Source organism: Pseudopipra pipra, chromosome 10 (genome assembly GCF_036250125.1).
Source record: "Pseudopipra pipra isolate bDixPip1 chromosome 10, bDixPip1.hap1, whole genome shotgun sequence".
Taxonomy (NCBI): Eukaryota; Metazoa; Chordata; class Aves; order Passeriformes; family Pipridae; genus Pseudopipra; species Pseudopipra pipra.
In genome coordinates this window covers 1,689,972-1,713,769 of record NC_087558.1, presented here as the reverse complement: position 1 = coordinate 1,713,769, position 23,798 = coordinate 1,689,972, and the positions used below count along the sequence as shown (strand labels likewise).

Sequence of the window (23,798 nt, the reverse complement as noted above, 5' to 3'; positions counted from 1 at the left end):
TGTGTGCTGGCAGAGCACTGAGAGGAGGGTGCTGAGTTGGGCTCATGCCCCCTGCAAAGGATGTGCTGCAGCAATCCCTCCCAGCTGAACATTCCTAAAGGGTCCAGTGCATTGAGCACTGGCATTGTCATCCTTCCTCTGAGAGTGTCTGCAAGGACACAGATTTTTCTCCATGAAGAAAGTTGGATGGTTTTTTGTTTGTTTTTAAAAAGAGCACAAACCTCACTAATGGTGGAGGAATTGGTGACCAGAGCACGTGCCTGTCTGCACACAACACCAGCAGCCCTAAGCCCAGATCCAGGGGGAAACACCACTCCAAGAATGTGACTTTTGCTGGCACCTAATTAGCCCTGCAGTGCACTGCTGCTGGTCCAGGATCGGGATCAAAGGTGATGAACCAGGGAATCCAAGCTGGAATTACTGCCCAGGTTTAGGACTCCACCACAAGCAGTGAATTATCCCTTTAGTCCTTTTCCCAGCCCAGCCACGCTCTGCCCAGGCTGAGGGAAGGGGGGGTGACTCCCAGCACGGGGGGATGTGTCCCCTCACTCATTATCCTGCCACAGCAGGCTCTGCTGATGTGCCCTTCAAAGCTTCCACACTGAGCTGGCTCAAAACAAAGCCCAGCTTTGCCAGTCCATTAACTCAGCAACACTCACCCTGAGCCTCCAAGAGGTGAGGGGATGCTGTGAAAAACAAGCTGCAGAGACACCAAGCTCAGAGCTCTTCCCTCCACAGCTCTGTAATCTTTAATTTAACCAGCATTATTGTCTCAGGAAATGATGCTGCTCCTCCACTGTCCAGCAACCCACTCCCTGAAACTATTAATCCAAACTCCAGCCCCAGGTAAAAGCTCAGTGTCCCAATATTCAATATTTCTGATCCACTTCATTAAGGAACAGTTCAATAAACAGCAATGCAAAGAGGGGAAGCACTCCCAGCTGCTCTGCAAGTTATGAGGATGGTAAGTGAAACAAAAAAAATAGCTCTGGGAAGTGTTTATCCCTTCATCTCCCAAATAATTAGGAATACATGAGATCATGTTACACTTCCTAAACAGGATGTGGTAATGGCTCCTGGGAATACAACCCAGGGGCAATAGTTTGTCACGGTAAGGCAGCTCTGGGGGGTTCCAGTGGAAATGGGAACCATTTGTTTCCCTTCTGCAGTGCAGCAGGAGCTGCCACACTTGTTAAGGAGCAGCAGGGACAGCTCCAACTGGGAGTGTTTTAAATTACCCACAGAGTTCCTGGGTGTGCAGGCACTGGGCTGGGCTATAACTCCCTGAAATGGTGCTCCCCGTGCTCTGCAGGAGCAGAGAATAAAATGTGACACAAAGCATCCTGTAATTACTGCTCTGCCTTATGGAACATCACGGATACACCAGGGGATGGATGACACAGCACCCAGGGGCTGCTGCTGCCCCAAACTGGAGCAGCTCAGGAGAGGCTGAGCTGAAATGAGTGATGGGTTTGTGAAAAACCAAGAGCCTTTACTGTTTGGGAACGTGTGAAGAACAAACCTCTGCCTTTCCAGGCAGTTCTACAAGTCCTTAACCCTTTAATACTGATTTCTGTTGGGGGGCTCTGCAGAGGTCTCACCTTGGGACCTCCTGGGGGCAGAAGGGAAGGCAATTCCTGCTCCCAAAGGGATTATTGCCCACAAAACCTGCTCCATCAGGTGATGCAGCTCCAGGATGCACATTCCTCTTGCTTTGGGAAGAAGGAATCAGACAAGCCTGCTCTGACCTAAGAGACACTAGGACAGCTAATGTAGAATGATGGAATATCCTGAGCTTGAAGGGACACACAGGGATCATGAGTCCCACCCCTGTCCCTGCACAGACACCCCAACAATCCCACCCTGTCCCTCAGAGCATCATCCAAACCCTCTTGGAGCTCTGGCAGCCTTGGGGCTGTGCTCACTGCCCTGGGGAGCCTGGTCAGTGCCAACCACCCTCGGGGTGAACCATTTCCTGAGATCCAACCTAAATATACACCAGGGGGGTAATAAATGCTGTAGCCTTTTACTCCTCCAATTCCCCTTTATTACAAAAATACCACATGTAGGATGGCTGCAGAACTTCTCCTCTGCCCCAAACCTTTCAGGCCAGACCTCATCTCCTCTGCCCCCACCCCTGCATTGCTGACTGGCCCCTGCACCCCTGGACATGCCCTTTCCCTCCTGCCCTCCTTTGCATCCCAACCTGCATTTCACCTGCTCCTGAGAACAAGGAAGCCCTCAGGCTCCACAGCAGCTTTAAACAATTGTTTCAGTCCTACATTAAGCTGCTTATTACAGAACAGCAGCTTCACCCCTGGGCTGGAGCAGGTGAATAAATCTTCCCCCAGCAGGTTGGTTTTACCCCCTCAGTCCTTCTCCCTTTCAGTGATACCTTGTCCCCTGCATTGCCCCGACAGATTTTTGTATGCATAACTTTTTCCAGATGGCAGATTCAGCGCAGACAGTGATTTCCATAATTTAAATCTGCTCACTGGCATAAATTACATCCCAACACCCTGCAGGTTTCCTCCCAGCTCGGGCAGAGCCCGGGCAGAGGGATGGATCCCAGGGGGCTCTGCAGGACCCAGCTCAGCAATGGCACAGGTGGGAGAGCTGGAATGAAGGAATTATTTCCTCCTGGCCATAACTCAGAGCAGGATGTGCTCCCAACAGCAGCACTGCTGTGTTGGAGGGAGCTCCATCCACAGGTTTAGCTGGGAGGCTGCTCCGGAGTCAGGGAGAGCTACTGGGGGCACATCTGGGCTTTCCCACAAGGAGAAACACAAGGCTGTGCTCCAAGTGGGCTGAAATAAATACCCCATCAGTGATTATCTTCCCCAAGTCACCAGGCTGAGATCAGGGCTGTCACCTCTCCGGGATCCAAAGCAACACATCCCTCAGAACTGTGTGTCCGTGGGGCCAGGTGGGGCACAGCCCCTCCAAACAGGAGCCTCCCACCAAATGTGAAGCTGTTCACCTTCCAGAGAGCTCCAGTTGATCCTGAACAGAAGTTTCTGTCCCCAAATACACCCAGCAGCGAGTGGAACCCGAAAGCACTCCGACCAGAAATGTGCTGGCAAACACGGAACACAAATGTATTCCTGTTCCAGGGAACATAAGTCTGAATCCCAAAATAAGCCCCAGTACCAACTAAAACACACACATTTCCCCACATCTTGTCTTGCTTCCATCAATTCAGTGGCACGAGGAGGCAATTGCCATGGTTAACATATGCACTGCATTAAGGCTGGCCAAGATTTCACATTCTTTTGTTAATTTGGCAGAGGGGAAAGACACAATAGAAGAGAGCCCTACAATTTGCAGCCATCTGTGATACTGCAAACAGTAATAAACTTGAAAAGTGCTGTTATTATATGTTACCACTCCGAGCCAGCCAATGTCTTCAAACATTTATGCCTCTTATGTCTAAATTAATGCCACTTAATTTCTGCACTGAAAATGTGTTTCCAGCCTTCTCTCCCCATTACATGACCATTAATCTTGTCCACTGGATTGGGCTCCCCGAGCACAATACAATTTACCCTGTCAGAGATCACTGCAGGGCTCATTTTTATAAATGTAAGATGCTGAATTACTTAATTACTTAATGCTGTTATTTTTAGGGCTGTGACAGGCACCACGAGCACTCAGTGTCTTGGGCCACTTCATCTCCAGGCAGGGAACCCCCCTCTGGTGGGGCACATCCATCACCTCAGGACGTGAACATGAAGCTCTCCACCAATTAAACCCAGAGTTTCAATTAAAATCTGCGTCAGAATATTCATGAGGCTTCTCCCAGTGACAGGTTTCCCTGCGACTCCCCTCCCCCAGCCCTGGGTGAATATGTTTTCTGTCCTCATGGTGAATCTCCTGTCAACCTTCTGCCAGGGAAAAATTCCAGAGGCTCCTCAGCAGCCATGGGGGGGTCACATCCATCATCCCCAGGCCTCTGTTCTACTTTTAATTATGTCCCTTCCAATCATAAACCCACGGAGAAAGTGGCTTTTAAATTGCAGAGCAGCCATTAAATCCCCTGCTCCAGTGACATTAACCTGCTTTGTTTCTTGGAGGAAGGCAGAGATTACCTTGTTTTCCAGACTTCACAAAAGATAACTTTGCCCAAAGTCACAATCAGTTTAAAATTACTCGTGTTTTGTGTCACACACTCCCTGTGATGCTGCATTGAGCTCTGAGAATCATTTCCAATCAGCAGCAGTGCTTGTAAATGGGTAATTCAAGATCAATCCTTCTGCCTGGGACACACAGCTCAGTTTGAACACTCTGCTTTAATTTTACCTAGTTAATAAAAAAAAATAGGATGTTTTTCACGTGGTTTATACCGTTTATGATTAACTTACAAAATCTGCTGCAGTGTCAGTGATTTGCAAAATACTTCAAACCCACTATATCATCATTTAAAATCCATGAACCAAAGCACCAAATGTCACAAAACTTAATTAAAAAAAAAAAAAGAGTTACTCTAAAAGTACAGTTTGGGTCTGTACTTTTAGGTATAAGCAGATTCCACTTTTGTGACTATTGGGATGGGGAGTTTGACACAAATCTAAGCAGTTGCTGAAACACTGACCCAAAAATGGGCTTACACACACGTGTTCCATCCTCTTTAGGCTGAGCTTAAACCCCAGCAGCAGCTCCCAGGCAGTTTTGGCATCTCTGCCTTTGTGAGTGGACATTTTCCATCCCAATTCCAAAGCGATCCCGCTGATGTTTGGGATCAATAAGCACCACAACAGCCTTGCTGTTCAATGGAAAATGCCCCATCAGGCACTGTTGGCCTCCTGCATTTCCCAGGGAAAGAAGGAAAAAAGAGGGGCTAAAAGTTTGGGATGTTTTGGGGAGAGGAAAAACAGACTAGTTAAATATTACCCTAAAATTTAGGCACCCAGAAAAGCAGAATGCTACACACTCCAGGTTCCTGAGAAATTACAGCCTTGAGGATCTTTTGGGGAGGATTTAAAATAAGATATTATTTAAAAAACAACCTAAAGAAGGAATTGCTATGGTACTGCCTAAGGAAACAACCCTCACTGTATGTTTGAAACAGAGTCTGGAAGATGATGTTTGCCCTGACTGACAATTTTCATCCAAGGCTAGAAAAGCAAAATAAACAGACAAAATAACTGGAATCAAATCACGTTTCTCTCTCCCAAGCAAAGCGGGGAAGGAGGTGGGAGACAACAGAAGCAGTGGGGGTGTGATGGGTTCCCTGAAAGCCTCCCTCACCCAAACAAAGGCTCCCAGAGGGGCCAAAAGGATGATCCCTCACTCACCCAGCCAGGTTTTCCTGCCCATCACAAGAGAAGATGTAACACCACAGCAGAGCAGCATCCAAAGCCACACAGGAGAGGATTATTTTTAACTACACACTTGGATTGTGTTTGAAAAAATCACCTGCAGAACTTCAAGGGCAAACCCCCCTTTCTCAGTCTGCACAAGCAGCAGGAGGAGCTGAGCTTAGAAAGCACCTTCTGCCTCTTCTGGGGCTGATTTATGTCCCTTGGACAGTGATCTGGGTGATGGGTGACACTTCTCAGAGTAAATCTGAAAGCCTAAACCCCCAAAAAACCCAACAAACCCTTTCTTACAATTGTGACTGGAGAAAATAATAGTAACAAATTCCTTGTTTGGAGAATACATGTAGGGAAGGCATTTTCCCCACATCCCAGCCCATGGAGAGCCCAAAGGCCTCTTTCCTGCTGGTCTTGGTGCTGGTGGAGATGGGATTGAGGGTCCCTCCAGCTCTCTGTTGCTGTTGGCACGAGCACTTTAAGCCAGGCTCGGTCCAAGAAAATATAAATCTCAAATGGTCGAGTGTATAAATCCCTGGAAGTGTCCAAGGCCAGGTTGGAGCAACCTGGGCTAGTGGGAGGTGTCCCTGCCTATGACAAGGGGTGGGACTGGATGGGCTTTAAGGTCCTTCCAGCCCAAACCATTCCATGATTCCACAAAATCCAGCTGAACGACGTCGGAATCGGACACTTCCCACGGGAAGCAAAGCCCTGCAGCAGCTCCAGCCAGGGGAGCTCTGAAGTTCAGCCCAGCTGGAGGGAGCACAGGGCAGCAGCACCAAGAGCTTTGAGCCTTTCAGTTCATCCAGTGAGACCCTCGCCCAAAATCCCAGGAGAACTGTGGGGGAGATGCTTCCTAAAGGAGGGAACAGCACTGCACTGCCACTTTGATTCCCACATAAATCAGAATTGCCCACCCAGGAGCTCTGCTGGCACCAAATTACCTCTGACAATGAGCTGCTGCTCGAGGAGAAGAAATTCTTTAAGCTAAGCCTAAAATCCAGGAACCTTTTATGGAACCAAGACCATGGAGCACAAATGCAGAATCACCCAAAACGAGCCTCACCCTGCAAGCAGGAATTCCACAGGACATGCACAACTGCAGAGACCAATTTAAGCAAAGGGTTCCTTCAAGAACTGCTCATTTTTTCACCTTTGAGCACGTAAAACACTCCAGCTTAACTGAAGCGATTTGAAGCATTAAGTGTCAATAAAACCCCCTCACATCTGAAGGGTCTGTGTTTCTGAAAGCAGCTTGTTTGTGTGGTTTCTTCTAAAATAAACCGAGCTGAACACTGTCCAAGTGTTGTTTTTAATAAATGTAAATAATATTCTGAAGCAGGGACGAAGTGGCAGCAGCTGAGGGGTAGCTGAGCTCCCATGGAATGTCAATGAATTCCCTGCTTGAGCATCAGGGACAAAATGAGCAAAAACTTTCCCAGCTTGAAAGGAGCTTCCCAGAGCTCCAGAGCTGCACTTTTGTTATTTATGTAGGGAAAAGAGATGAGCAGCAGATGAGATGAACAGCAAGTCAAACCTAATGAAGACTGTAAAAACACTGAATTTGGGTGAAATTAAGGGCAGATTACACTTATCAATTATGAGTGAAATGCAAGAGACACTGGAGAATGTAATTAAGATTTACATGTAAACCTCGTGGCAAAATTCCTGCAGCTGGGAGGTTAGACCCAGGTTGGGAATCATGGAATGATTAAGGTTGGAAAAGACCTTTAAGGTCACCAAATCCAACCATCATTCAGCAGCACCACGGCCACCAGTAAAGCAGGTCCTTCAGTGCCACATCCACGTGGTTCTGGGACACTTGGATGAAGCCTCAGCCCATGGAAAAGTCACCAGAGTGGCCAGGCTGGGGAAAAGCTTCTCATCTCCATGGATTACGTGGATTACAGTGATTTCTGGGATTGAATATTGGCATTTCTTGGAAAAGGAGCACGAAATTCCAACAGAACCCATGAAATGCTCTCCCACAGCAGCCCCTGAGTTCAGGAGAAGACACGACCCAGCAGGATCTTGCCAATGGAAAGGCAGGTTGGGATATCCAGGATAAAAGGATAACAATGGAGAGGTGACCACAGAAGGATGAACTCCCAGCTGAGGCTCTGGACCACAAGGTGGGTGGTTTCCCCTGGCAGGATATCAGTGACCTGCTGCCACCACTGTGACAGGGGCACCTCTGCCCCATTTACCCACCTGGGGCTTCAGGGAGGGCACGTTTATTAAAAAATTTTTAAAAAATTAAAATAAGAACATAAGTTTGGGGGTTTTTTTCTCCTCCTCCAGACATTGCCAGTGAACACACATAAAGCTGGTAAATCAATGGTAAGGCAGGATAAAAATAGTTAAAAATAAGTTTATAATTTATTACATTTCACACAAAGGACAGGGATCTCTGTCCTCAGTCACTGCATGAAAGACTCGGAATGGGAAGGAGATAAAAAGTGAGGAGAAAGATAAAAATAGAGAAAAACTAACATCAAACATTCCAATTTTACTTCCTATTCCTTCTTTCCTTAAGTAGTCTCCAAGTAATTTATGAGATGGGAGGAAATCTCTCCTAACAGGATTCATAACATATAATTCTTCAATTCTAAAAAGTAAAATATGATGTTTTTCACGTGGTTTATCCCATTTATGATTAACTCACAAAATCTGCTGCAGTGTCAGTGATTTGCAAAATACTTCAAACCCGCTGTATTATCATTCAAAATCCATGAACCGAAGCACCAAATGTCACAAAACTCAATTAAAAAAAAAAAAGAGTTACTCTAAAAGCTGTGAATATTTGTGTTTCACGTTTGCAAGTTCTCCTCTGCAAACACAGAAGGCCAGAAATACATTTTTTTCATTAAAAACGGGAAGCAAGACCATTTCTGCAGAAAATGGAGCTGCAAAACAAACAGCAAGTTCTTCCTAATACTGAGGCATCGACACCACCTGATCTGAGCCCACCAGACCTGATGCAAAAATCTCCACCAAAGCAAAAACGCAATTTTAACCATATTTCCCTTTTCAGGTTTTGCTCTTTCAGGGCCTTTTTTGATGAAGTTCCACTAAAACCTGCTTTGGATTCACCCCAGAGACACCTCCTGGCTTGAGAAATAAGAGCTGAGGTCACATTTTTTAACTACAGCACTTCCAAAAGTGTTCACTTGGACTGATCAGGGGTTTGTGCTTGTTCCTAATGGATGTTCCAACAGGGAGTGTCACAGGAAAGGAAAGGAGGAATTAAGAACTTTGCATCAGGCTTTAAAATACCCTGAGAGTTCCCAGAGAGAAGAGCCAACCTTTGCTGGGTTGTACCACTGCTGTCAACATCCTGATTGCTGCAGGAATTTTTCCAGAGGAAGCTCTGGACTGACTGGAACACACAAAAAGGGAATGATCCATTTACCCACCCTCGACAGGAGGATGGGGGGGAATAAAAGGAACAAAATCAACAGAACCCACAAAATCCAGAAGCTTCTCTGCCTGTCACCATCTCCACCAGGCACCTGCAGACCAGGCAAGGCTCCCAAACACCTCCTTCCCCACAGCTTCCAACTGTGTCCCAAAGATTTGAATTCCTGGGCTTTCACAGATTGCAGACTGGTTTGGGCTGGAAGGACCTTAAAGCCCATCCAGTGCCACCCCTGCCATGGGCAGGGACACCTTCCACTAGCCCAGGTTGCTCCAAGCAAGGGCCCACCAAGAACATCCCTGGTTGCCCTTCAGTGTTTTACAGGCTGGTCCTTGGTTGCCCTTCAGTGTTTTCCTGGATGTGATGCCCAGTTAATCTCCACATCCCTTGAGTTTCCATTCCAAATATTGTTTTTTTCCTTGTGCTTTCTATAAGAATGATTTATTTCCTGGTTGAAATATCAAAGCCTGTCCTACATTACCCAAGCTGGGCTGTGGGCAGAGGTGGCCACATCCCATTTTACCAGCAGAGATGGCAAATCCCTGAGTGAATCCTGTCAGGACTCACTGTCAGGGATGAGCTTATGGTAGGACTTGGGGAAACAGAGGGGAAAAGGGTCACTCCAAAAGGATTTTCCTCGTTCCTGATCATTCTCAGCAGGAGCAGAGCTGTAAGGTGTAGGGAGCTGCATTTTTTAATGTATTCTAGGATTGTATAAAAGATGTTTCTGTTCCTTAACCAAAGATTAAAGCCATGAGCCCTCGAGCTCCAGTGCCTGACTGGTGCTCCAGCACCAACACAGTCCTGGCTGCTCATCCCAAACTGCTCTACCCAGACAACAGAATGTTTCCAAGGCCCTGGAAGGAAGTGCCAGGGCTGCTGGGTTTGCTTTGCTCTGATGAATCCCCTGTTCCTGAGGGGATGGAAATGCAGCTCATTAGGCCCTTTGTCGAGGTGTGGCCGCTGTTCCTGCTGCTCCCTGGCAAGGGAATGTTGGCAGCAGCTCCTGTGATCACCAGCCACTGCTGCTGAAAGATTGCCAAGCCTAATGTTTCTGGGATGATGCCCGGGATGGCAAGAGAAAGCTCGGGCTCAGCTCCCTGGGGTGCAGCAGGAATGGCTGGGATGGATGGCAGGAATGGCTGGGATGGATGTGCCAGGAGGGCTGGGATGGACGTGCCAGGAGGGCAGGGATGGATGTGCCAGGAGGGCTGGGATGGACGTGCCAGGAGGGCTGGGATGGATGTGCCAGGAGGGCTGGGATGGATGTGCCAGGAGGGCTGGGATGGATGTGCCAGGAGGGCAGGGCTGCAGGAGGTGGGACCACAGCAAGGACAAACAAGATGGGCTAAATTAACACCCTGCAGTGAGGACTCCTTATCAGGGATGAAGGGACGGCAGGACTCATGGAAATAGGAGGGAAAAGGTCACTCCAAAAGGATTTTCCTCTTTCCTGATCATTCTTAGAAGGAGCAGAGCTTTGAAGGGTAGGAAACTGCATTTTTTGATGTATTCTTGTATTGTATGAAGGTGTTTCTGTGCCTTAAAGAAAGCCAGTACAGAAGAAGCTACAAAATGATCTGGTAGGTTTTCTTAAAAAACACACAACAAAACCAAACAAACAAGGTATCTTTGGGTTTCTTGCAAACGTATCAACATTTTCCTGAGGAGCTTCTCAAAACATTCGTACTGGACCAGGAATAGTTTATATTTCCTACAGTCAAAAGCTTCTGTCACAGAATCACAAAATCCTAGATTGGTTTGGGTTGGAAGGGACCTTAAAGCCCACCCAGTCCCACCCCCTGCCATGGGCAGGGACACCTTCCACTAGCCCAGGTTGCTCCAAGCCCTGTCCAACCTGGCCTTGGACACTTCCAGGGATCCAGGGGCAGCCACAGCTTCTCTGGGCAACCTGTGCCAGGGCCTCCCCACCCTCCCAGTTCTGTCCTGAGCAGTTGACACCAGCCATGAAGCATTTCCAACACACCCCAAAGAACAGCTCCTGTGCATTTGGGACAGTGAACAAAGGGCTGGTTTATTATTGTTATTTTATATCTCCAGTTTGTGCTCAGAGACTGCTTCCTCTCAACTCCTGAGTTTAACAAATGCCCAACCCCAAAGAAAATCTCCCACCCTGTTCTTCAGGGAGACAAATGCACCATGGGAACAACAGCACAAAGCTGATAAAAACCTGCTCAAACACAGCCATTAAATCTGGAAGCAGCAACACAACCAAGGCCAAGTCAGGTCCATCCTGCTGACACCCAACCAAAGGCAACACTCGAGTTCCAGGGACAATTCAGCTTCAGGACACAGCCCCAAAACCCAGCACAGGGAGTCCCAGACTTTCAGGTAGTTGGGACTTGCTCAGAGAAGCAGGTTCTGCCCAGCAGCATCTCCACAGACTTTGCAATTCCCAGTCACCTTTCCCAGGGGGAAAGGCAGCTTTCCAGAGACAATGGGAGCCATGGAGGCTGAGGAAGAGCAGCCACCTCTCTCCAGAGCCTGCAGGTTATTCCACAGGGCAAGTTCCACATTTTGCTCCCCCCACAACACGTTTGAACACTCCTCCTTTCAAGGTGCAAATGTGGACAACAAACAGCTCCAGGAGATCCCTCTGCACTCGCATTCCCAGCCCTCCCAAGAAGAGGAATAACACTTTCTTACCTGTTTTTCACCACCATCACTCAGGTCCAAGGGTGCAGAGGGCAGCTCAGCACGAGGCAGGGGAAAGGCAAAGCTGGCTCTCCCTGCTCTAAAAGGCTCCAGCTCTCACCCCACTGGGATGGAGATCCCAACACTTCAGGAATTGGCCTCCTCCCCCTTCAGCCAGCATGGCTGGGGCTAATTCCAGGGATTTCAGGTGCAGCAATCACAGTGATTCCCACAGACACCCTCCAGCAGACACCTGGTTGCTTTTAGGCTGATGCACCGAGGTGGCACTGAGAGGAGAGTGCTCTGTAAAACCCCCGAATTCCTGGAAAAACTGATCGTTCTGGGAGGGAAACCAACCCAGAGACCACCAACACATGGAATTTGTTCTTGTCCCGGGCTGTTGGCTGGGTGGGAAGGGCAGGGGAAGCTGCAGGGAGGGGGGATTTGTGTCGCCGAGGATTGCGACGACCCTACAAAGTGTTTGTACAAATCCTTTGGGGAAATTCCAGCCGTGCTTGGAGGAGAAGGGCTCGGGAGCACTTCCTGCAAATCCCTTTGCTCCTAAGGAGCTTAGCTGTTTTCAGATATGTCCCTAAAATTGGCCACGGTGGGTTGATGACACCAATCTCCTCATCCGGCGGCTCACACGGAGCATCCAACACGAGATTCTCAGTGCTGGGCTGGAATTCCTGGAAAAGTTCCCCCTGTTCTCCTGCTTTTATTGTCCTAATTCCTCACCAGCACGGTGTGGCTGCTGTTGAAAAGCACCTTTGCATTTAATAGTCCTGTTGAACACCTACATTTTACGGGTGTTTTAAACACTCCAAATTTAACAGTCCTATTTAAACACCTCATTGAGTTCTGAAAATAACCCCGAGTTTTACTACGAATTTCTTTTGCCACGGACTGGCAATAGGGATTTTTAAGAAAAACCTGAATCCAGTTACCCAGTGTAATGTGTGCTGTATTTATTTGGGCACAGCTCTTTTTCAGTGCTTAAGCAGTAAAATTTCATTTGGCTCCCTGTTGGGGTTCTTTTGCCTGCTGTAAAAAAAGACCCTACAACAGGGAAATTTTCCTATATTCAGCATAATTTTGTCTTTATCATCTCATGCATTACAGCTCTCCTACCCCAAGAAATAATTCAGTGTGATTCCCCTCCTTGAAAGCAGGAGTTTCAGGTGGGTGAGTGGTTCATATCCCTGATTTTTCCTATTTAGGAAATGACACATATTTTGCTTTTAGCACCAGGAAGCAGCTCCTCTGAGCCATCCTGGCCAGGGGAGGACTGGCTGTGACTGAGGAGCATCATCACAGTCAATGCTGGGGGTCAAACACCATCTCCAACAGGTCTCTTGCTTCCAGGTGTTACTAAATCCATCCTCAGACTGCCTGGGGAATCCCCCCCAGTGCCACGGGCTGGGAGCTCCTTTCCTCTTTGTATCCCCACAGCTCAGTCTGGACCATCTACTCCAATTTAATGGCCCATTTCAGTGCCTGCCTGGTTTTCCCAACACCCATTTATCACCATTCCCAGTTTTCCTAAGGCCAGCTTGAGGGCTCCACTCCTTTACCAGCCGTTTAAATGAAGTGTTGTCTCAGCTCAGCTGACTCCCCTCCTCACAGAGATGCTGAAGAAGAGATGATCATTACTGTTCCCTCATAGATATTTTCCCAAGCACTGTTTTTTTTTCATCTCAAAACCACTTTTTAGACTCTCTGACCTCGCTAAATGAAACTGTCTCCACATCTTGCCCAAGCAGAGCTGCCTTCACCCCATGACCAAACTCCAGCTAAACCCCAGACATCCCTATTTTTTTCCCAGGGCATTCCCAGGTACCCCTGGTGTAGCTGTGGGGGATTGTGCATGTGTATTTATTCACCCAGGCTGGTGCAGAGGAGCAGTTTGGACTCAGGTGCCAGCCCCTGTTGCTCAGGGGACCTGAGACAACACCTGGGGGTTCCACATCTCCTGCCCACCTCAATTCCAGCCCTCCTGGTGCTCCAGGATGTCACAATGCAGGTTTTTCAGATGTCAAAAGAATTGAATGTTTGGTTTAGTGTGTTTTCCCAGCTGAAATCAGGACACTTAAGAGCCACAGGTACCCAAAACAGTAAAATTTCACCTTCAGAGAGCACAGCACAACCAATATGTCATTTACTGCTGTATTTTCTGTGGCATCCAGGGAAATTGCTGTAAGTACAAACACCTGCCTTGCATTTGATCTCAGCCCTGTGTTTCAGGTCTGTACAAGCTTCTGAACACAAACCAAGGATTTAGCCCTTGGGCATAGAAATGGTCCCCTGGGTTTTATTGAGATTGCAGGAGTCCACAAACTGCAGGAGTGAGAACCTGCAGGGGCCTCAACTGACATAAAATCGGAGTTTTAAGAGGCCAGAGATTTAAAGCAAGGGAAGGTCTCACATTCTATCTGTTCTTTGAAATGCACAGTGCAGGCAGGGGGGGGAAGTGTTGGACACAAAGCCAGAGGCTTTTCCAGAGCTGCACTGAGAACATGAAGTGAGTCCCAGCACCTCATTGCCCAGGGAAATTCTTTATGGATTTCTTTTATTTATAAGACTCCTGTGGAGCTCCTCCAACCTACTGGAAAGCTGAAAAACTTGAACCAAGGCAGTAAAAGGAATGAAAACACATCCAGCTCTAGGTAAATCAGGTATTCCTAAAGCAGCCTTTTTTTTTTTCCCTGTGCAATTTAGCAAATGAGTTTACATTGTCTGACAAGTTGTCCTGGAAAACATAAAAGCTCAGATTAATTCCAGCTTTGTCAAAAGGATAATTCAATATTTGCTTCTTTCCACCCACCCACACGAGAGCTGGGAGCAGTGGCAGATCCATCAATACCAACATGCTAAACCTCCTCCTCCTCCTTTCCCACTGGGTTAAGAGGAGAGATTGTCTGGGCAGGATGGATCCTCACCCCCTGGGTCGGATCCCTGCCCATGGAAAGCCTGAAGAAACACTCCCAGCCAGCTGGGACTCCCTGTGGTGTCTCATGTTCCTCTGCTCTGTCTCCTCGGAGTTAATAAACCCCCTGCTTTAGTTTCCACCCTGTGGTGTTTCCATCCAGCCACTTCCATCCATCACATTCTGCTGGATAGCCCTGGAATGGTGTGGACACATCCAAGCAGTGTTTGGGAAAGCTCGTGGGCTGTTTGTGCCCTGGACAGAGAGGGTGCCCCATCTGGGATGTCCAGGAACACCCTGTGGGAGCTGCTCCTGAGGGAAGCTCTGCTGAGAGAACACAGGATTCGCTCCTAAACCAGCCTGGAAATCTGGGAATCTCTGCCTGTTACAACTCCTGGGGCAGGAACGCCAAAAATAAAGGCTCGATCAATCCGAGCTGAATGACTTCAGTCCCCTGCCCACCGTGGGAGCCCGGATTGGTCCCGCCGCGTTCCCTGGATGACTTCATAGGGATCCAGCCCCGCTCCCGGCACAGCCCGCAGCTTTTCCCTGCTCACAGACAGCTGAACTCTTGCCTCCGGGAGCCCTGCATTGATCTGCTATTCCAGGGCTCGGATTCCTGCGGAATCCCGTGGCTGAGCCCCCCGTGGTGTCACCCCACGAACCGCAGCCACGTTTTGCCCCCAATAATTGCAGAGCAAAAGGCTGTTAAACCCGGAGAAATCCCGGCACGGCAGCGTGGCCAGCGCTCGGCACAGCCCTCCCAATTCCCAGGCATCTTCTCCAAACTGTCCCCACACGGAGATGCTTCTCCCCTCTCCCAGCCCCACATCTCAGCTTCCCTGATAAACTCACACGGTAGGAATCGCATCTGCCAAGCTCCGTTTGTTCGAACCTCAAGGAAAAAGTGCTGCCTGAGCCACGATTCCTTAAGGAAACCAGCCCGTGCATCCCTGGCTGGCGAGTAAAGCAAACAGCATCCATGTCCCGCTGGGCTCCGCCGCCCCCCGGCAGCCCGGATTTAAGGAGTTCCGAGGAAGCCGCGCTCCCCAAAACCCCCCGGAGCTGCACGGGGGGGGAGGTTTAGGGCTTTATTTAGAGAATGAAATCCCTTACCAGCCGCATGGTGAAGTTGCCGAGCCGCCCGCGGGGAAGGAAGGCAGGAATCCCACGGCCACGCGCTCCCGGCTGCTCCCAGGCTGGGGCTGGAATAGCGGGAGGGAGGGAAGCTGCGAACCTCGGAGGCACCAGAAAAACCTCAAAGAGGGGGGAAAAAATTAAAAAAAAAAAATAAATATGAGAGAGCCAGAGCGGGAGCTCGCAGCCCACAGCCAGCGAGATGAGAAACTTCTGGCAACTCTCCAGCGCAGGGATGGATTCGCTGTCATTCCGAGCCCAGCAGCCGCGGGAATGAAGGGAAACTTGGATTTACAGGCGGCAAAGACGTGCAGCCCGTTTGGTCAGGAACAATGCTGGAGCCAAAATTAAATCGTGTGGTAGGTATGGACACACATAGACACACATATATTCTATACCTATATATTATATATATATATCTCCACGTTTTATATATATATATTTACCAGCACAAACTTCAAATAGCTGATTCCATCAGCTTGATGTAAATTTTATTTATATATATATAAATAATGTATTTTTATTTATATATAAATAACGTATTTTTATTTATATATATATAAAGAATGTATTTTTATTTATATATATAAAGAATGTATTTTTTATTTATATATATATAAATAATGTATTTTTTATTTATATGTATATATAAAAAGACAAGGTGCCAGCACAAACTTCAAATAGCTCGTTCCATCAGCTCACTGTAAATTGTATTAAACCCACACACAGACACACACACAGTGGCAACTCAAATTCCTATTCTGTCTCAAAGTGGCTTCCCAGGGTTTTATAACACTCTTTAGGCACATAAACAAATTTCTTTAGGGTTTTTTCTATTATTGCCAAGAAGCTGAAATGCGTTTTATGGAGATAATTCAGATGATTTCAAGCAGGTGGTGAAAGTGTCAGTGAGCTGAGACTAAACTTGTCCAAATGTTTATGCTTTTTCAGGCAATAAGGGGAAAATAAACAAGCCCAGAGTTAAGATAATAAACAAAAATATTAATAATTCCAGATTTTTCATAGGTCAAAGCCTATGGTGTCAGCAAACAGGGTCACTAAGCAAGTATCTAAGTCTGAATTTCTAGAACATGCAAAAATTGGTGGTTTGAAATGCTGGGAGTGAAAATGCTTCATTTTGGTGCTTCCCACTGAACCCCAGCACGTCAGGGATGTGCAGTCTGCTGTGTTCAGAGGTCTTCCAGCCATGGATGCAAAGGGAATGTCAACTCAGGGAAAATTTGTAAATAAACACTTTCCTGGCAGGAAAAGGGAAGGGGAAAAAAAAAAAAAAGGCTCCCCACAGTGTGGGTTAAACTGTGTGACTGAGGGGCTGAATTCAGCTGCTTTCCTTCACTCCTGGAAAATGGGGCTCCAAGTTCAGGCAGTGCCTGGGTAAATATAAATATAAATATAAATACAGCTCCTCCTAATTACAGCTCTGCAAACTGGGAGTGAGGATCCTGCAGCTTTGGGTGGGTTTTAATTTAGCCAACAAAGGAGAGTGAGGAGTCAAAGCTGAATGACTGGAGGGATCCTTCCCTGTTTGTGAATAAACCAGCCCTGTGTGGGCAGGGAATCAAACTGGAACAAACAACCAGCAATTCATTAGTGACACAAAGCCCAGGGAGGGGGAAGAGCTTTGTGCAAAGAGCAAAATATTTGGGGATGTTTAGAAGCAGAGAAATCCTCAATGGCAGCGATGCCACGGCCTTTGGATCCTCTCCAGAGCTCAGCTCCAAAGCTGAGGGACACCTTCCACTGTCCCAGGTGGCTCCAAGCCCCGTCCAACCTGGCCTTGGACACTCCCAGGGATCCAGGGGCAGCCACAGCTCCTCTGGGCAACCTGTGCCAGGGCCTCCCCACCCTCCCAGCCAGGAATTCCTTCCCAATATTTGATCTTTAAGGTTCTTTAAAGCCTATTCTTAGATCCCAGCCCAAGCCATCCTGTGATTCTGTGATTCTGTGACCAGACAGTTTCACCATCTAACAACCCACTCACCAAAAATTAGTAAACTACATCAGGGCTATAAAAATGGACAAAATCTTTGATTCCATGGAGGAAGTGAAGCCTGGGAGGCCTGGGAAAGGTGGGATCATGTATCTTTTGTCACCAGTTCCTGACTCCACAGGCTCCTCACCCTCCTGGGGCACACTGAGTTTCTCAAGGACTCTCTCCAGTCCTCAGACAAGTTCCCTGTTGCTCCACTCATGCCTTTAGAACACCCATTTCTGTCAAATATTTTGGCAGCTGAAAAGGGAGATGCACTTTTTGATTGGGAAGCTGCTGGAGGGTGTTGGAATTCCTGGCTCTGAGGGGTTGGGCAGAGGGAGGAGGGGTAGGAGCGAACCAGGGGGTGAGGATTGGCTAAATAAGGGATTTTCCTGAGCTGGAGTCTGTCTAAATCACATATTGCTCTGAAAAAATACATAGCATGCTCAGCTGATAATTATTTCTTTTAATCTGTCCTCTGTCCCCCCATGACTGAGAAGGGATCATCACCAGGATGTAACAAAGCTTCTGAGACATCACAAAATCATTAAGGTTGGAAAAAGAACGAAGCAAGTTTTGCTCAGAGGTTGGGTTTTTTCCCTGCTTTTCTTGGATCCTGCTGTGTCCATCCCTGCCCTCAGCCAAGTGCCCCAACAACCAGCACAGCCCTAATTCCAGCTCCAGCCCTTCATTTATCTTCACATGTGTTTCTCAGAGCTGAGGCAGAACTCAAACCACCTCGGCCTGAAACGCTTTAAGGGCTCTGTTACACATCCCTTCCCTGCACTTGAGCTGGTTTTTTTCCCTCAGAGCATTGGATTTCTGCCTTTAGACCTTTCACAGAGTTGCCTTCCATTTATAACAGCAGATGATTGACTGAAAACCACTCTGTCCCTCCTTGAGCTGCTTTGCAGAGCGAAACAGGATTGAGAGAAATTTCTATAATACAATAACAAATCAAAATGAGGCAACTCCACTCCTCCCATGGGGCCAACACCCAGTTTTGGGGCCAAAAATTTATGGTGGGCTGGCACTCGATGCTTGGACAACCCACCACAGGGGAACATCAAATCCCTGTGCCCAGGAAGGCTTGGGAATGTTGCACCCACACATCCCACACATCCCACACCTCACTTAGCACCAGGGCCAGCATGGAAGTGTCCAGGGCCAGGTTGGACAGGGATGGAGCAACCTGGGCTAGTGCCAGGTGTCCCTGCACAGGGCAGGGGGTGGCACTGGAGGAGCTTTGACCCCTTCCAACCCAAACCATTCCATGATTCCACGATTTCTGAACTCGGCCTTTGGTTCCCATTTTGGTTTCCAGACATGGTTTTTATGCCAGCACTGAAGTTCTGTCCATAAAAAGCTGCGTTTCCAATCTGGAGAATATTGGGTAGAGACAAGTTTAATTTTTCCCTCGAATAAGAAGATCACTAGAAAGCTGCTCTTTGAGCCAAGTGCTTTAACAACACCCCAACTCTCCTTTCTGTCATTTGCTTGTGGAAAAAAAAGAGAGGAAACAAGGTCTTTGGCATTGCTGCATCCCCCTGACACCCCCATTGCAACCCTCCATCAGTTTTACCCCCTCTGTAAGGAAGACTTGAGTTTAACCAGGTTTTGTTCACGATCCCTTTTTCACACACTAAAATAAAAACAATTTAGAAGAAGAAATAGCAAAGTAAACAGCAATTCTTGCACCATCTGCCTACCAGGGCTGAGCCATCTCATGCAGGAATCCACGTGCAGGGAGGCAAAAGGACTTTCCTCTGGCTTTGCTTCTCGTGGAAGTGGGTTTTTGCCCGGGCATCAGCCCCAAGTTTTTTTAAGCAGCTGCTGATTCTTGTTGCTTCTTCCTCCAGACAAAGGGCCTGGACTGGGGGCATTGGGATCCTGCTCCTCCCTGTGCCCAGGATGAGCTCCTGTGATCCCAGGATCCACATCCTCCTGGCACATCCCACAGGCTGCTGATCCCTCTGAGAGAGGGACCCCAAATCAGACCCTGCAGCAAAATACAACCACACAAGACCTGTGGTGGCCACTGGTACCAACCTGTCCTCAAAAACATCATGGGAGAGATGTGGCTTTTCCTCTGCAAGAAAGGGAGCCCTGGGTATCCTGGGATAATTAATGAGCAGAATTTCTCTCTCTGTAAGATAATAATGCCCCATTAGGAACAGATCCCATTTTTATTATCCAATTTTTAGCAGAAATTAAAATTAAGTGGCACATAGTGGAATTCAAAGTCAGCTAATTATAGCTCAGGGAAGGAGGAGCCACTTGCTGTGGACAGATCAGCTCCATTTGATGCAGAAAGAACCATCTGCATCTCCATCCCTTCCCTCCATCCCTTCCAGGTGACTTTTGCCCACCCCAAGCCCCTCAGGTGTCAGGGCAGTGATTGTCCTCCTCCCTCCTTACACCAAACCTAGTTTTTAAAGAGTCTTTTTGAGTTCCTGATCAACTAGGAAATGAATATTCACTTTTTCCTGCAAACAAAGCCTGAGCACTGCTCTTTAACACCCAGGGTGGAAACGCTGATTTTGTTTTTTTTAAACACCCAGTTTGTTTAAAGGAAGAATAAACAGAATTACTGAGAAATCTGGATTTTTCCAAAGGCTGAACATTGCTCACCACTGGAGTTGGGCATTGCAGAGGCTGCAGGTGATTGCAGGAGTTAAGTTGCCACATTAAAAGGAGAAAAATCCATCTCAAATAATATCTTTCTAAGCCTTTTCCAAGAAAAGTTTGCCAGGCACCACGAAACATTCCCCAGGAGGCTGCACAACTGCCTCCCACCATGCCCCACCAAAGGTGCACATCCATCTGCTCTCAGCCAGAAATCCTCATTTCTGAGCCCAAAGTAAAGCTGGAAAGTTCCACAGTTCTTGCCTTGGGCAGCACATTCCTCTGTTCATTCCCAAATCTGATGCCAAGAGGAGAAAACCACCCCTTGGTGCTTTTTCACAGCTCCAAACCCCAGTTCTCCGTGGAGCTCTTTGCTCTCCTGTGCTCCAGCCCCTCTTCCTCACCTCTCCAGGCAGGAAAACCCTCCCTGCCCATCCCAGAAGAGGTGGGGGCCCTTCCCTGGGCTCCCAAGAGCTCGTGACCAGCAGCACAACCATGGGCAGAGTTTGCTGGGTGGCCCTGGGAGAGCAGATGGAAAGGAAGCTGAGCTGGTTCCTGCTCGGAGCCTGGGAGAGCAGGAAGGATGCAAACAGCTCTGGCTGGGAAATCCAAGATCTGGGCAAGCTCCTTGGATCCAATCTGCTCCATTCCTACTTGAGTCCTTAAATAATGAGCACTCTCTGCCCAAGCAGCAGATTTTAAAGCAGCCAAAGTCAGCCAAAACCCAGCAGCTCCTGCATTCCCACCCCTCACCCCAAAACTGCCTGGGAACCCTCTTGTAAACAGCCCTAAAGCCAGGAATTAAATCAGGAATTAAATCAACAAAGCTAAAGGAATACTTTTTCTCACCCAGCTAATTAGTGGGACAAGATACACACAGTGTGGTCTGGGAGCTGCACTAAATACACGTCTGTACATTGAATTTAAAGAGGTTTAAAAACCATTTAAATGGTTTAACCAGCTCCTTCTGGAGGAGCAGCTCCCATCTGCTGAATATATAATAAAAGGAATAAAAAACAGCCACATTTTTGCTGTGTTTTCTGAGCTCTGGCCCTTGGTTGTCTGATCAGGAATTGAGAAAGGTGGTCCAGCCAGACCAAGGGACAAGAGCTGGGCACATCTCCTGCCCCTTCTGCAGGGCACATCTGCAGTGGAGGCAACTCCTCCTGAGCCACAACCAGGGCACAGTCTGCATCCTAGCAAAGAAAAGGCACTTTAAGGTCTGTCCTTGGGTCAGACCTTAAGGTCTCCCATCAGAGGGATGTGTTTTGTGCACGTTGTGTCATCACATCCTCCCAAAATCGAGGTTCTGTGCTGAATTCTTTAAGGCTTTTGAGCAGCACTGGGCTAACAAGAGTCTTTTCCCTGTAATCTGATATTTTGAGGCCTGAAAGGGTGGGTAAAACACCCCCACTGTGCACTGAGAGGGTTTTTGTACCCCAGAAACAGCAGATTCCTCATTGCTGGGGATTTGAAGCTCTACACTCCCGGAATGCCAATGGAAGGAAGAGCAAAGCTGGCTCCCTGTGCTCCCATCCCATCCCTGGGGAGCTAATTAGTGTGGAAACACTTGCTGGAAGTGCTCAGCCATCTCGGAGTGCTGGGCCTGGATGGCATTCCCACTCTTGGATCAAAAGCTCCAGGGCAGCTTTGACAGCCTTCCCCAAATTCCCAGGAACAGACTCCAAGATATTTAAGAATACAATCCCTGAACTGCCTCAGTCAAATATTGGACTAAGCAGGAGTTGTCTCATCCACCCCCCCCATGCTCAGTTCTGTTATCCAATGGAAAAGAAATCCAGGATGGGGCTGTGGGATTATCAGTCTGTAGGAAATGTTAATTTTAAACCTGGAAAACAGTTTCCAAGCATCCAGGGAGACGGGAAAACATCACTCCTGCTTTTAAAAAGGAAAGAATGGAAAAGCCAGTGAGCCTCAACTGTGCACAGGTGGGATTTAGGTGGGATATTGGGAAGGAATTCCTGGCTGGGAGGGGCCCTGGCACAGGTTGCCCAGAGAAGCTGTGGCTGCCCCTGGATCCCTGGAAGTGTCCAAGGCCAGGTTGGAGCAACCTGGGCCAGTGGGAGGTGTCCCTGCCCTGGGACTGGATGGGCTTTAAGGTCCTTCCAACCCAAACCATCCCATGATTCTATGATAAGATGGGGATATCAGCTCCAATTTTTCCAGGGAAGGTGGTACATCCAAACCCACTTTTCCTGACAGGACACATCATGCCCAGGCAGCAGAGCCCCATCCCAGCTCCCCCAGGACTCACCACTCACTTCCAGCCTCAGATTTTCCATGTCTGGATGGAAATGAAGAACTCCCCTTTCACCTACGAGACAAAAACCTTTGTGTATTTGAATAAGAATTTATGCTCAATTATTATTTAATATTTTAATATTTAATTATTCTTTAATAATTTATTTTAAAATAAAACCATTTCACTAATGCCAAATCACTAAATAATTTTAAAGTAAAACCATCCCCTATAGAAACACCTGGAAAATACTGGATTTAGACATGAAAGTACCTGGAGATGACTTTGGATTCTCCCACCCACACCAGCACTTCAGGGCCTGTGAAATCCCCCCTTCAGTCCTACCTGGTAATTAGCAAAACCCAATGTCCAAAAAACCACATTTGAATGGCTTAAAGAGCAACTGGTTTTCCTCCAAAGCAAATAAATTCCCTGGAATTCGGTGTGTAAGAGCAGAGGGAAGTGGCTGCAGCCCCAGTTTGGGCTCAGCCTGATGGATGTGCAGGGAGAGATTTACAATGCAAAGCAAAGAAAGGCTGATTAAAGCGGGATCTGCAGCATTTTGGGACTTTAATGAGCCGTTGGAGAAAATTAATTTCCATGTTTTAATATATGCAGAGACCGGGAGGAAATGTGAGAATTTAATTAATCCGGGTGTAAAAAAAGTTATTGGCTATAATTGTAAGTAAATATTGCTTAATTATTCTTCTAATACCAGCAACTCATTTAGGACTCATTCCCCCTGTTCCTGCTCCTGGTTCTCTCTGCTGAAGATTTATTGGCCCAACTGCAGCTTCCACTTTTTTTTTTTTTTTTTTTTAAATAATGGTGCATTTTCTGTGTTTAAAACCAACACATTTGGAGCACAAACCCCCTTTCCTGTCATGGAGCTGTGGTACAAAGCCCAGCCTGGCTGGGAAAAGCAGCAGGAATAATGCAGATCCACATTAATTTCTCCCTCAAGTGGGTGCTGTCATTCCTACTCCTTCATTATCATCCATAATTAACTGCCCTGCCCAGACCTCTTGTATCTATTCTGCCCTTTCCGATTTTATTGGGAATTTTTCCTCTATTTAAAGCTTCTTTTTTCCACTCAGGAGTTTTCCCAGAGCACTGACCAACAGCCCTTTGAGTGGATTCTATATTTTAGATCCTCCTTTGTTTCCAAATTTTTTATTTTGAATGTTCTTGCACTGTGGAAGCTTTTGGAAAATAGGTTTGTCTTTCCAGTGAGAGCCCCTTGCTCCTTTAAAACCCAATCCTGAGTGACTCCCACAGAGCTTAAATCTAATCCAGACACTGCATCTGTCAGCCTGCAGTAGGAAGGAATGGGAAAATTCCCAAATACCCTCCTGCTTCCTCCTGACACGACTGCAGTGCTTTAAAATGCCCTTTTTCCAGCCTGTTCCTTCAGGAGCACTGGGATTACAGGAGCTCAGATTCCAAAGCCTTGCAAGGGAACATGAAGGATT

The 23,798-nt window shown here is 47.6% G+C and overlaps 1 protein-coding gene across 2 annotated transcripts in view; it reads right to left on the bottom strand.

The window, feature by feature from the left end:
• SCHIP1 (schwannomin interacting protein 1) overlaps nucleotides 1-15,521 on the bottom strand; it is a 134,264-nt gene extending 118,743 nt beyond the window's left edge. The window contains exon 1 of one of the 2 annotated variants that reach the window (XM_064665744.1): nucleotides 15,428-15,521. In XM_064665744.1, the coding sequence (XP_064521814.1) occupies nucleotides 15,428-15,436 (9 nt within the window). In that variant the 5' untranslated portion in view covers nucleotides 15,437-15,521. Of the gene's footprint in view, nucleotides 1-15,166; nucleotides 15,311-15,427 lie in introns of those variants that run through there. The other variant, XM_064665746.1, reaches the window with a different exon arrangement.
• Nucleotides 15,522-23,798: the final 8,277 nt, after the last annotated feature.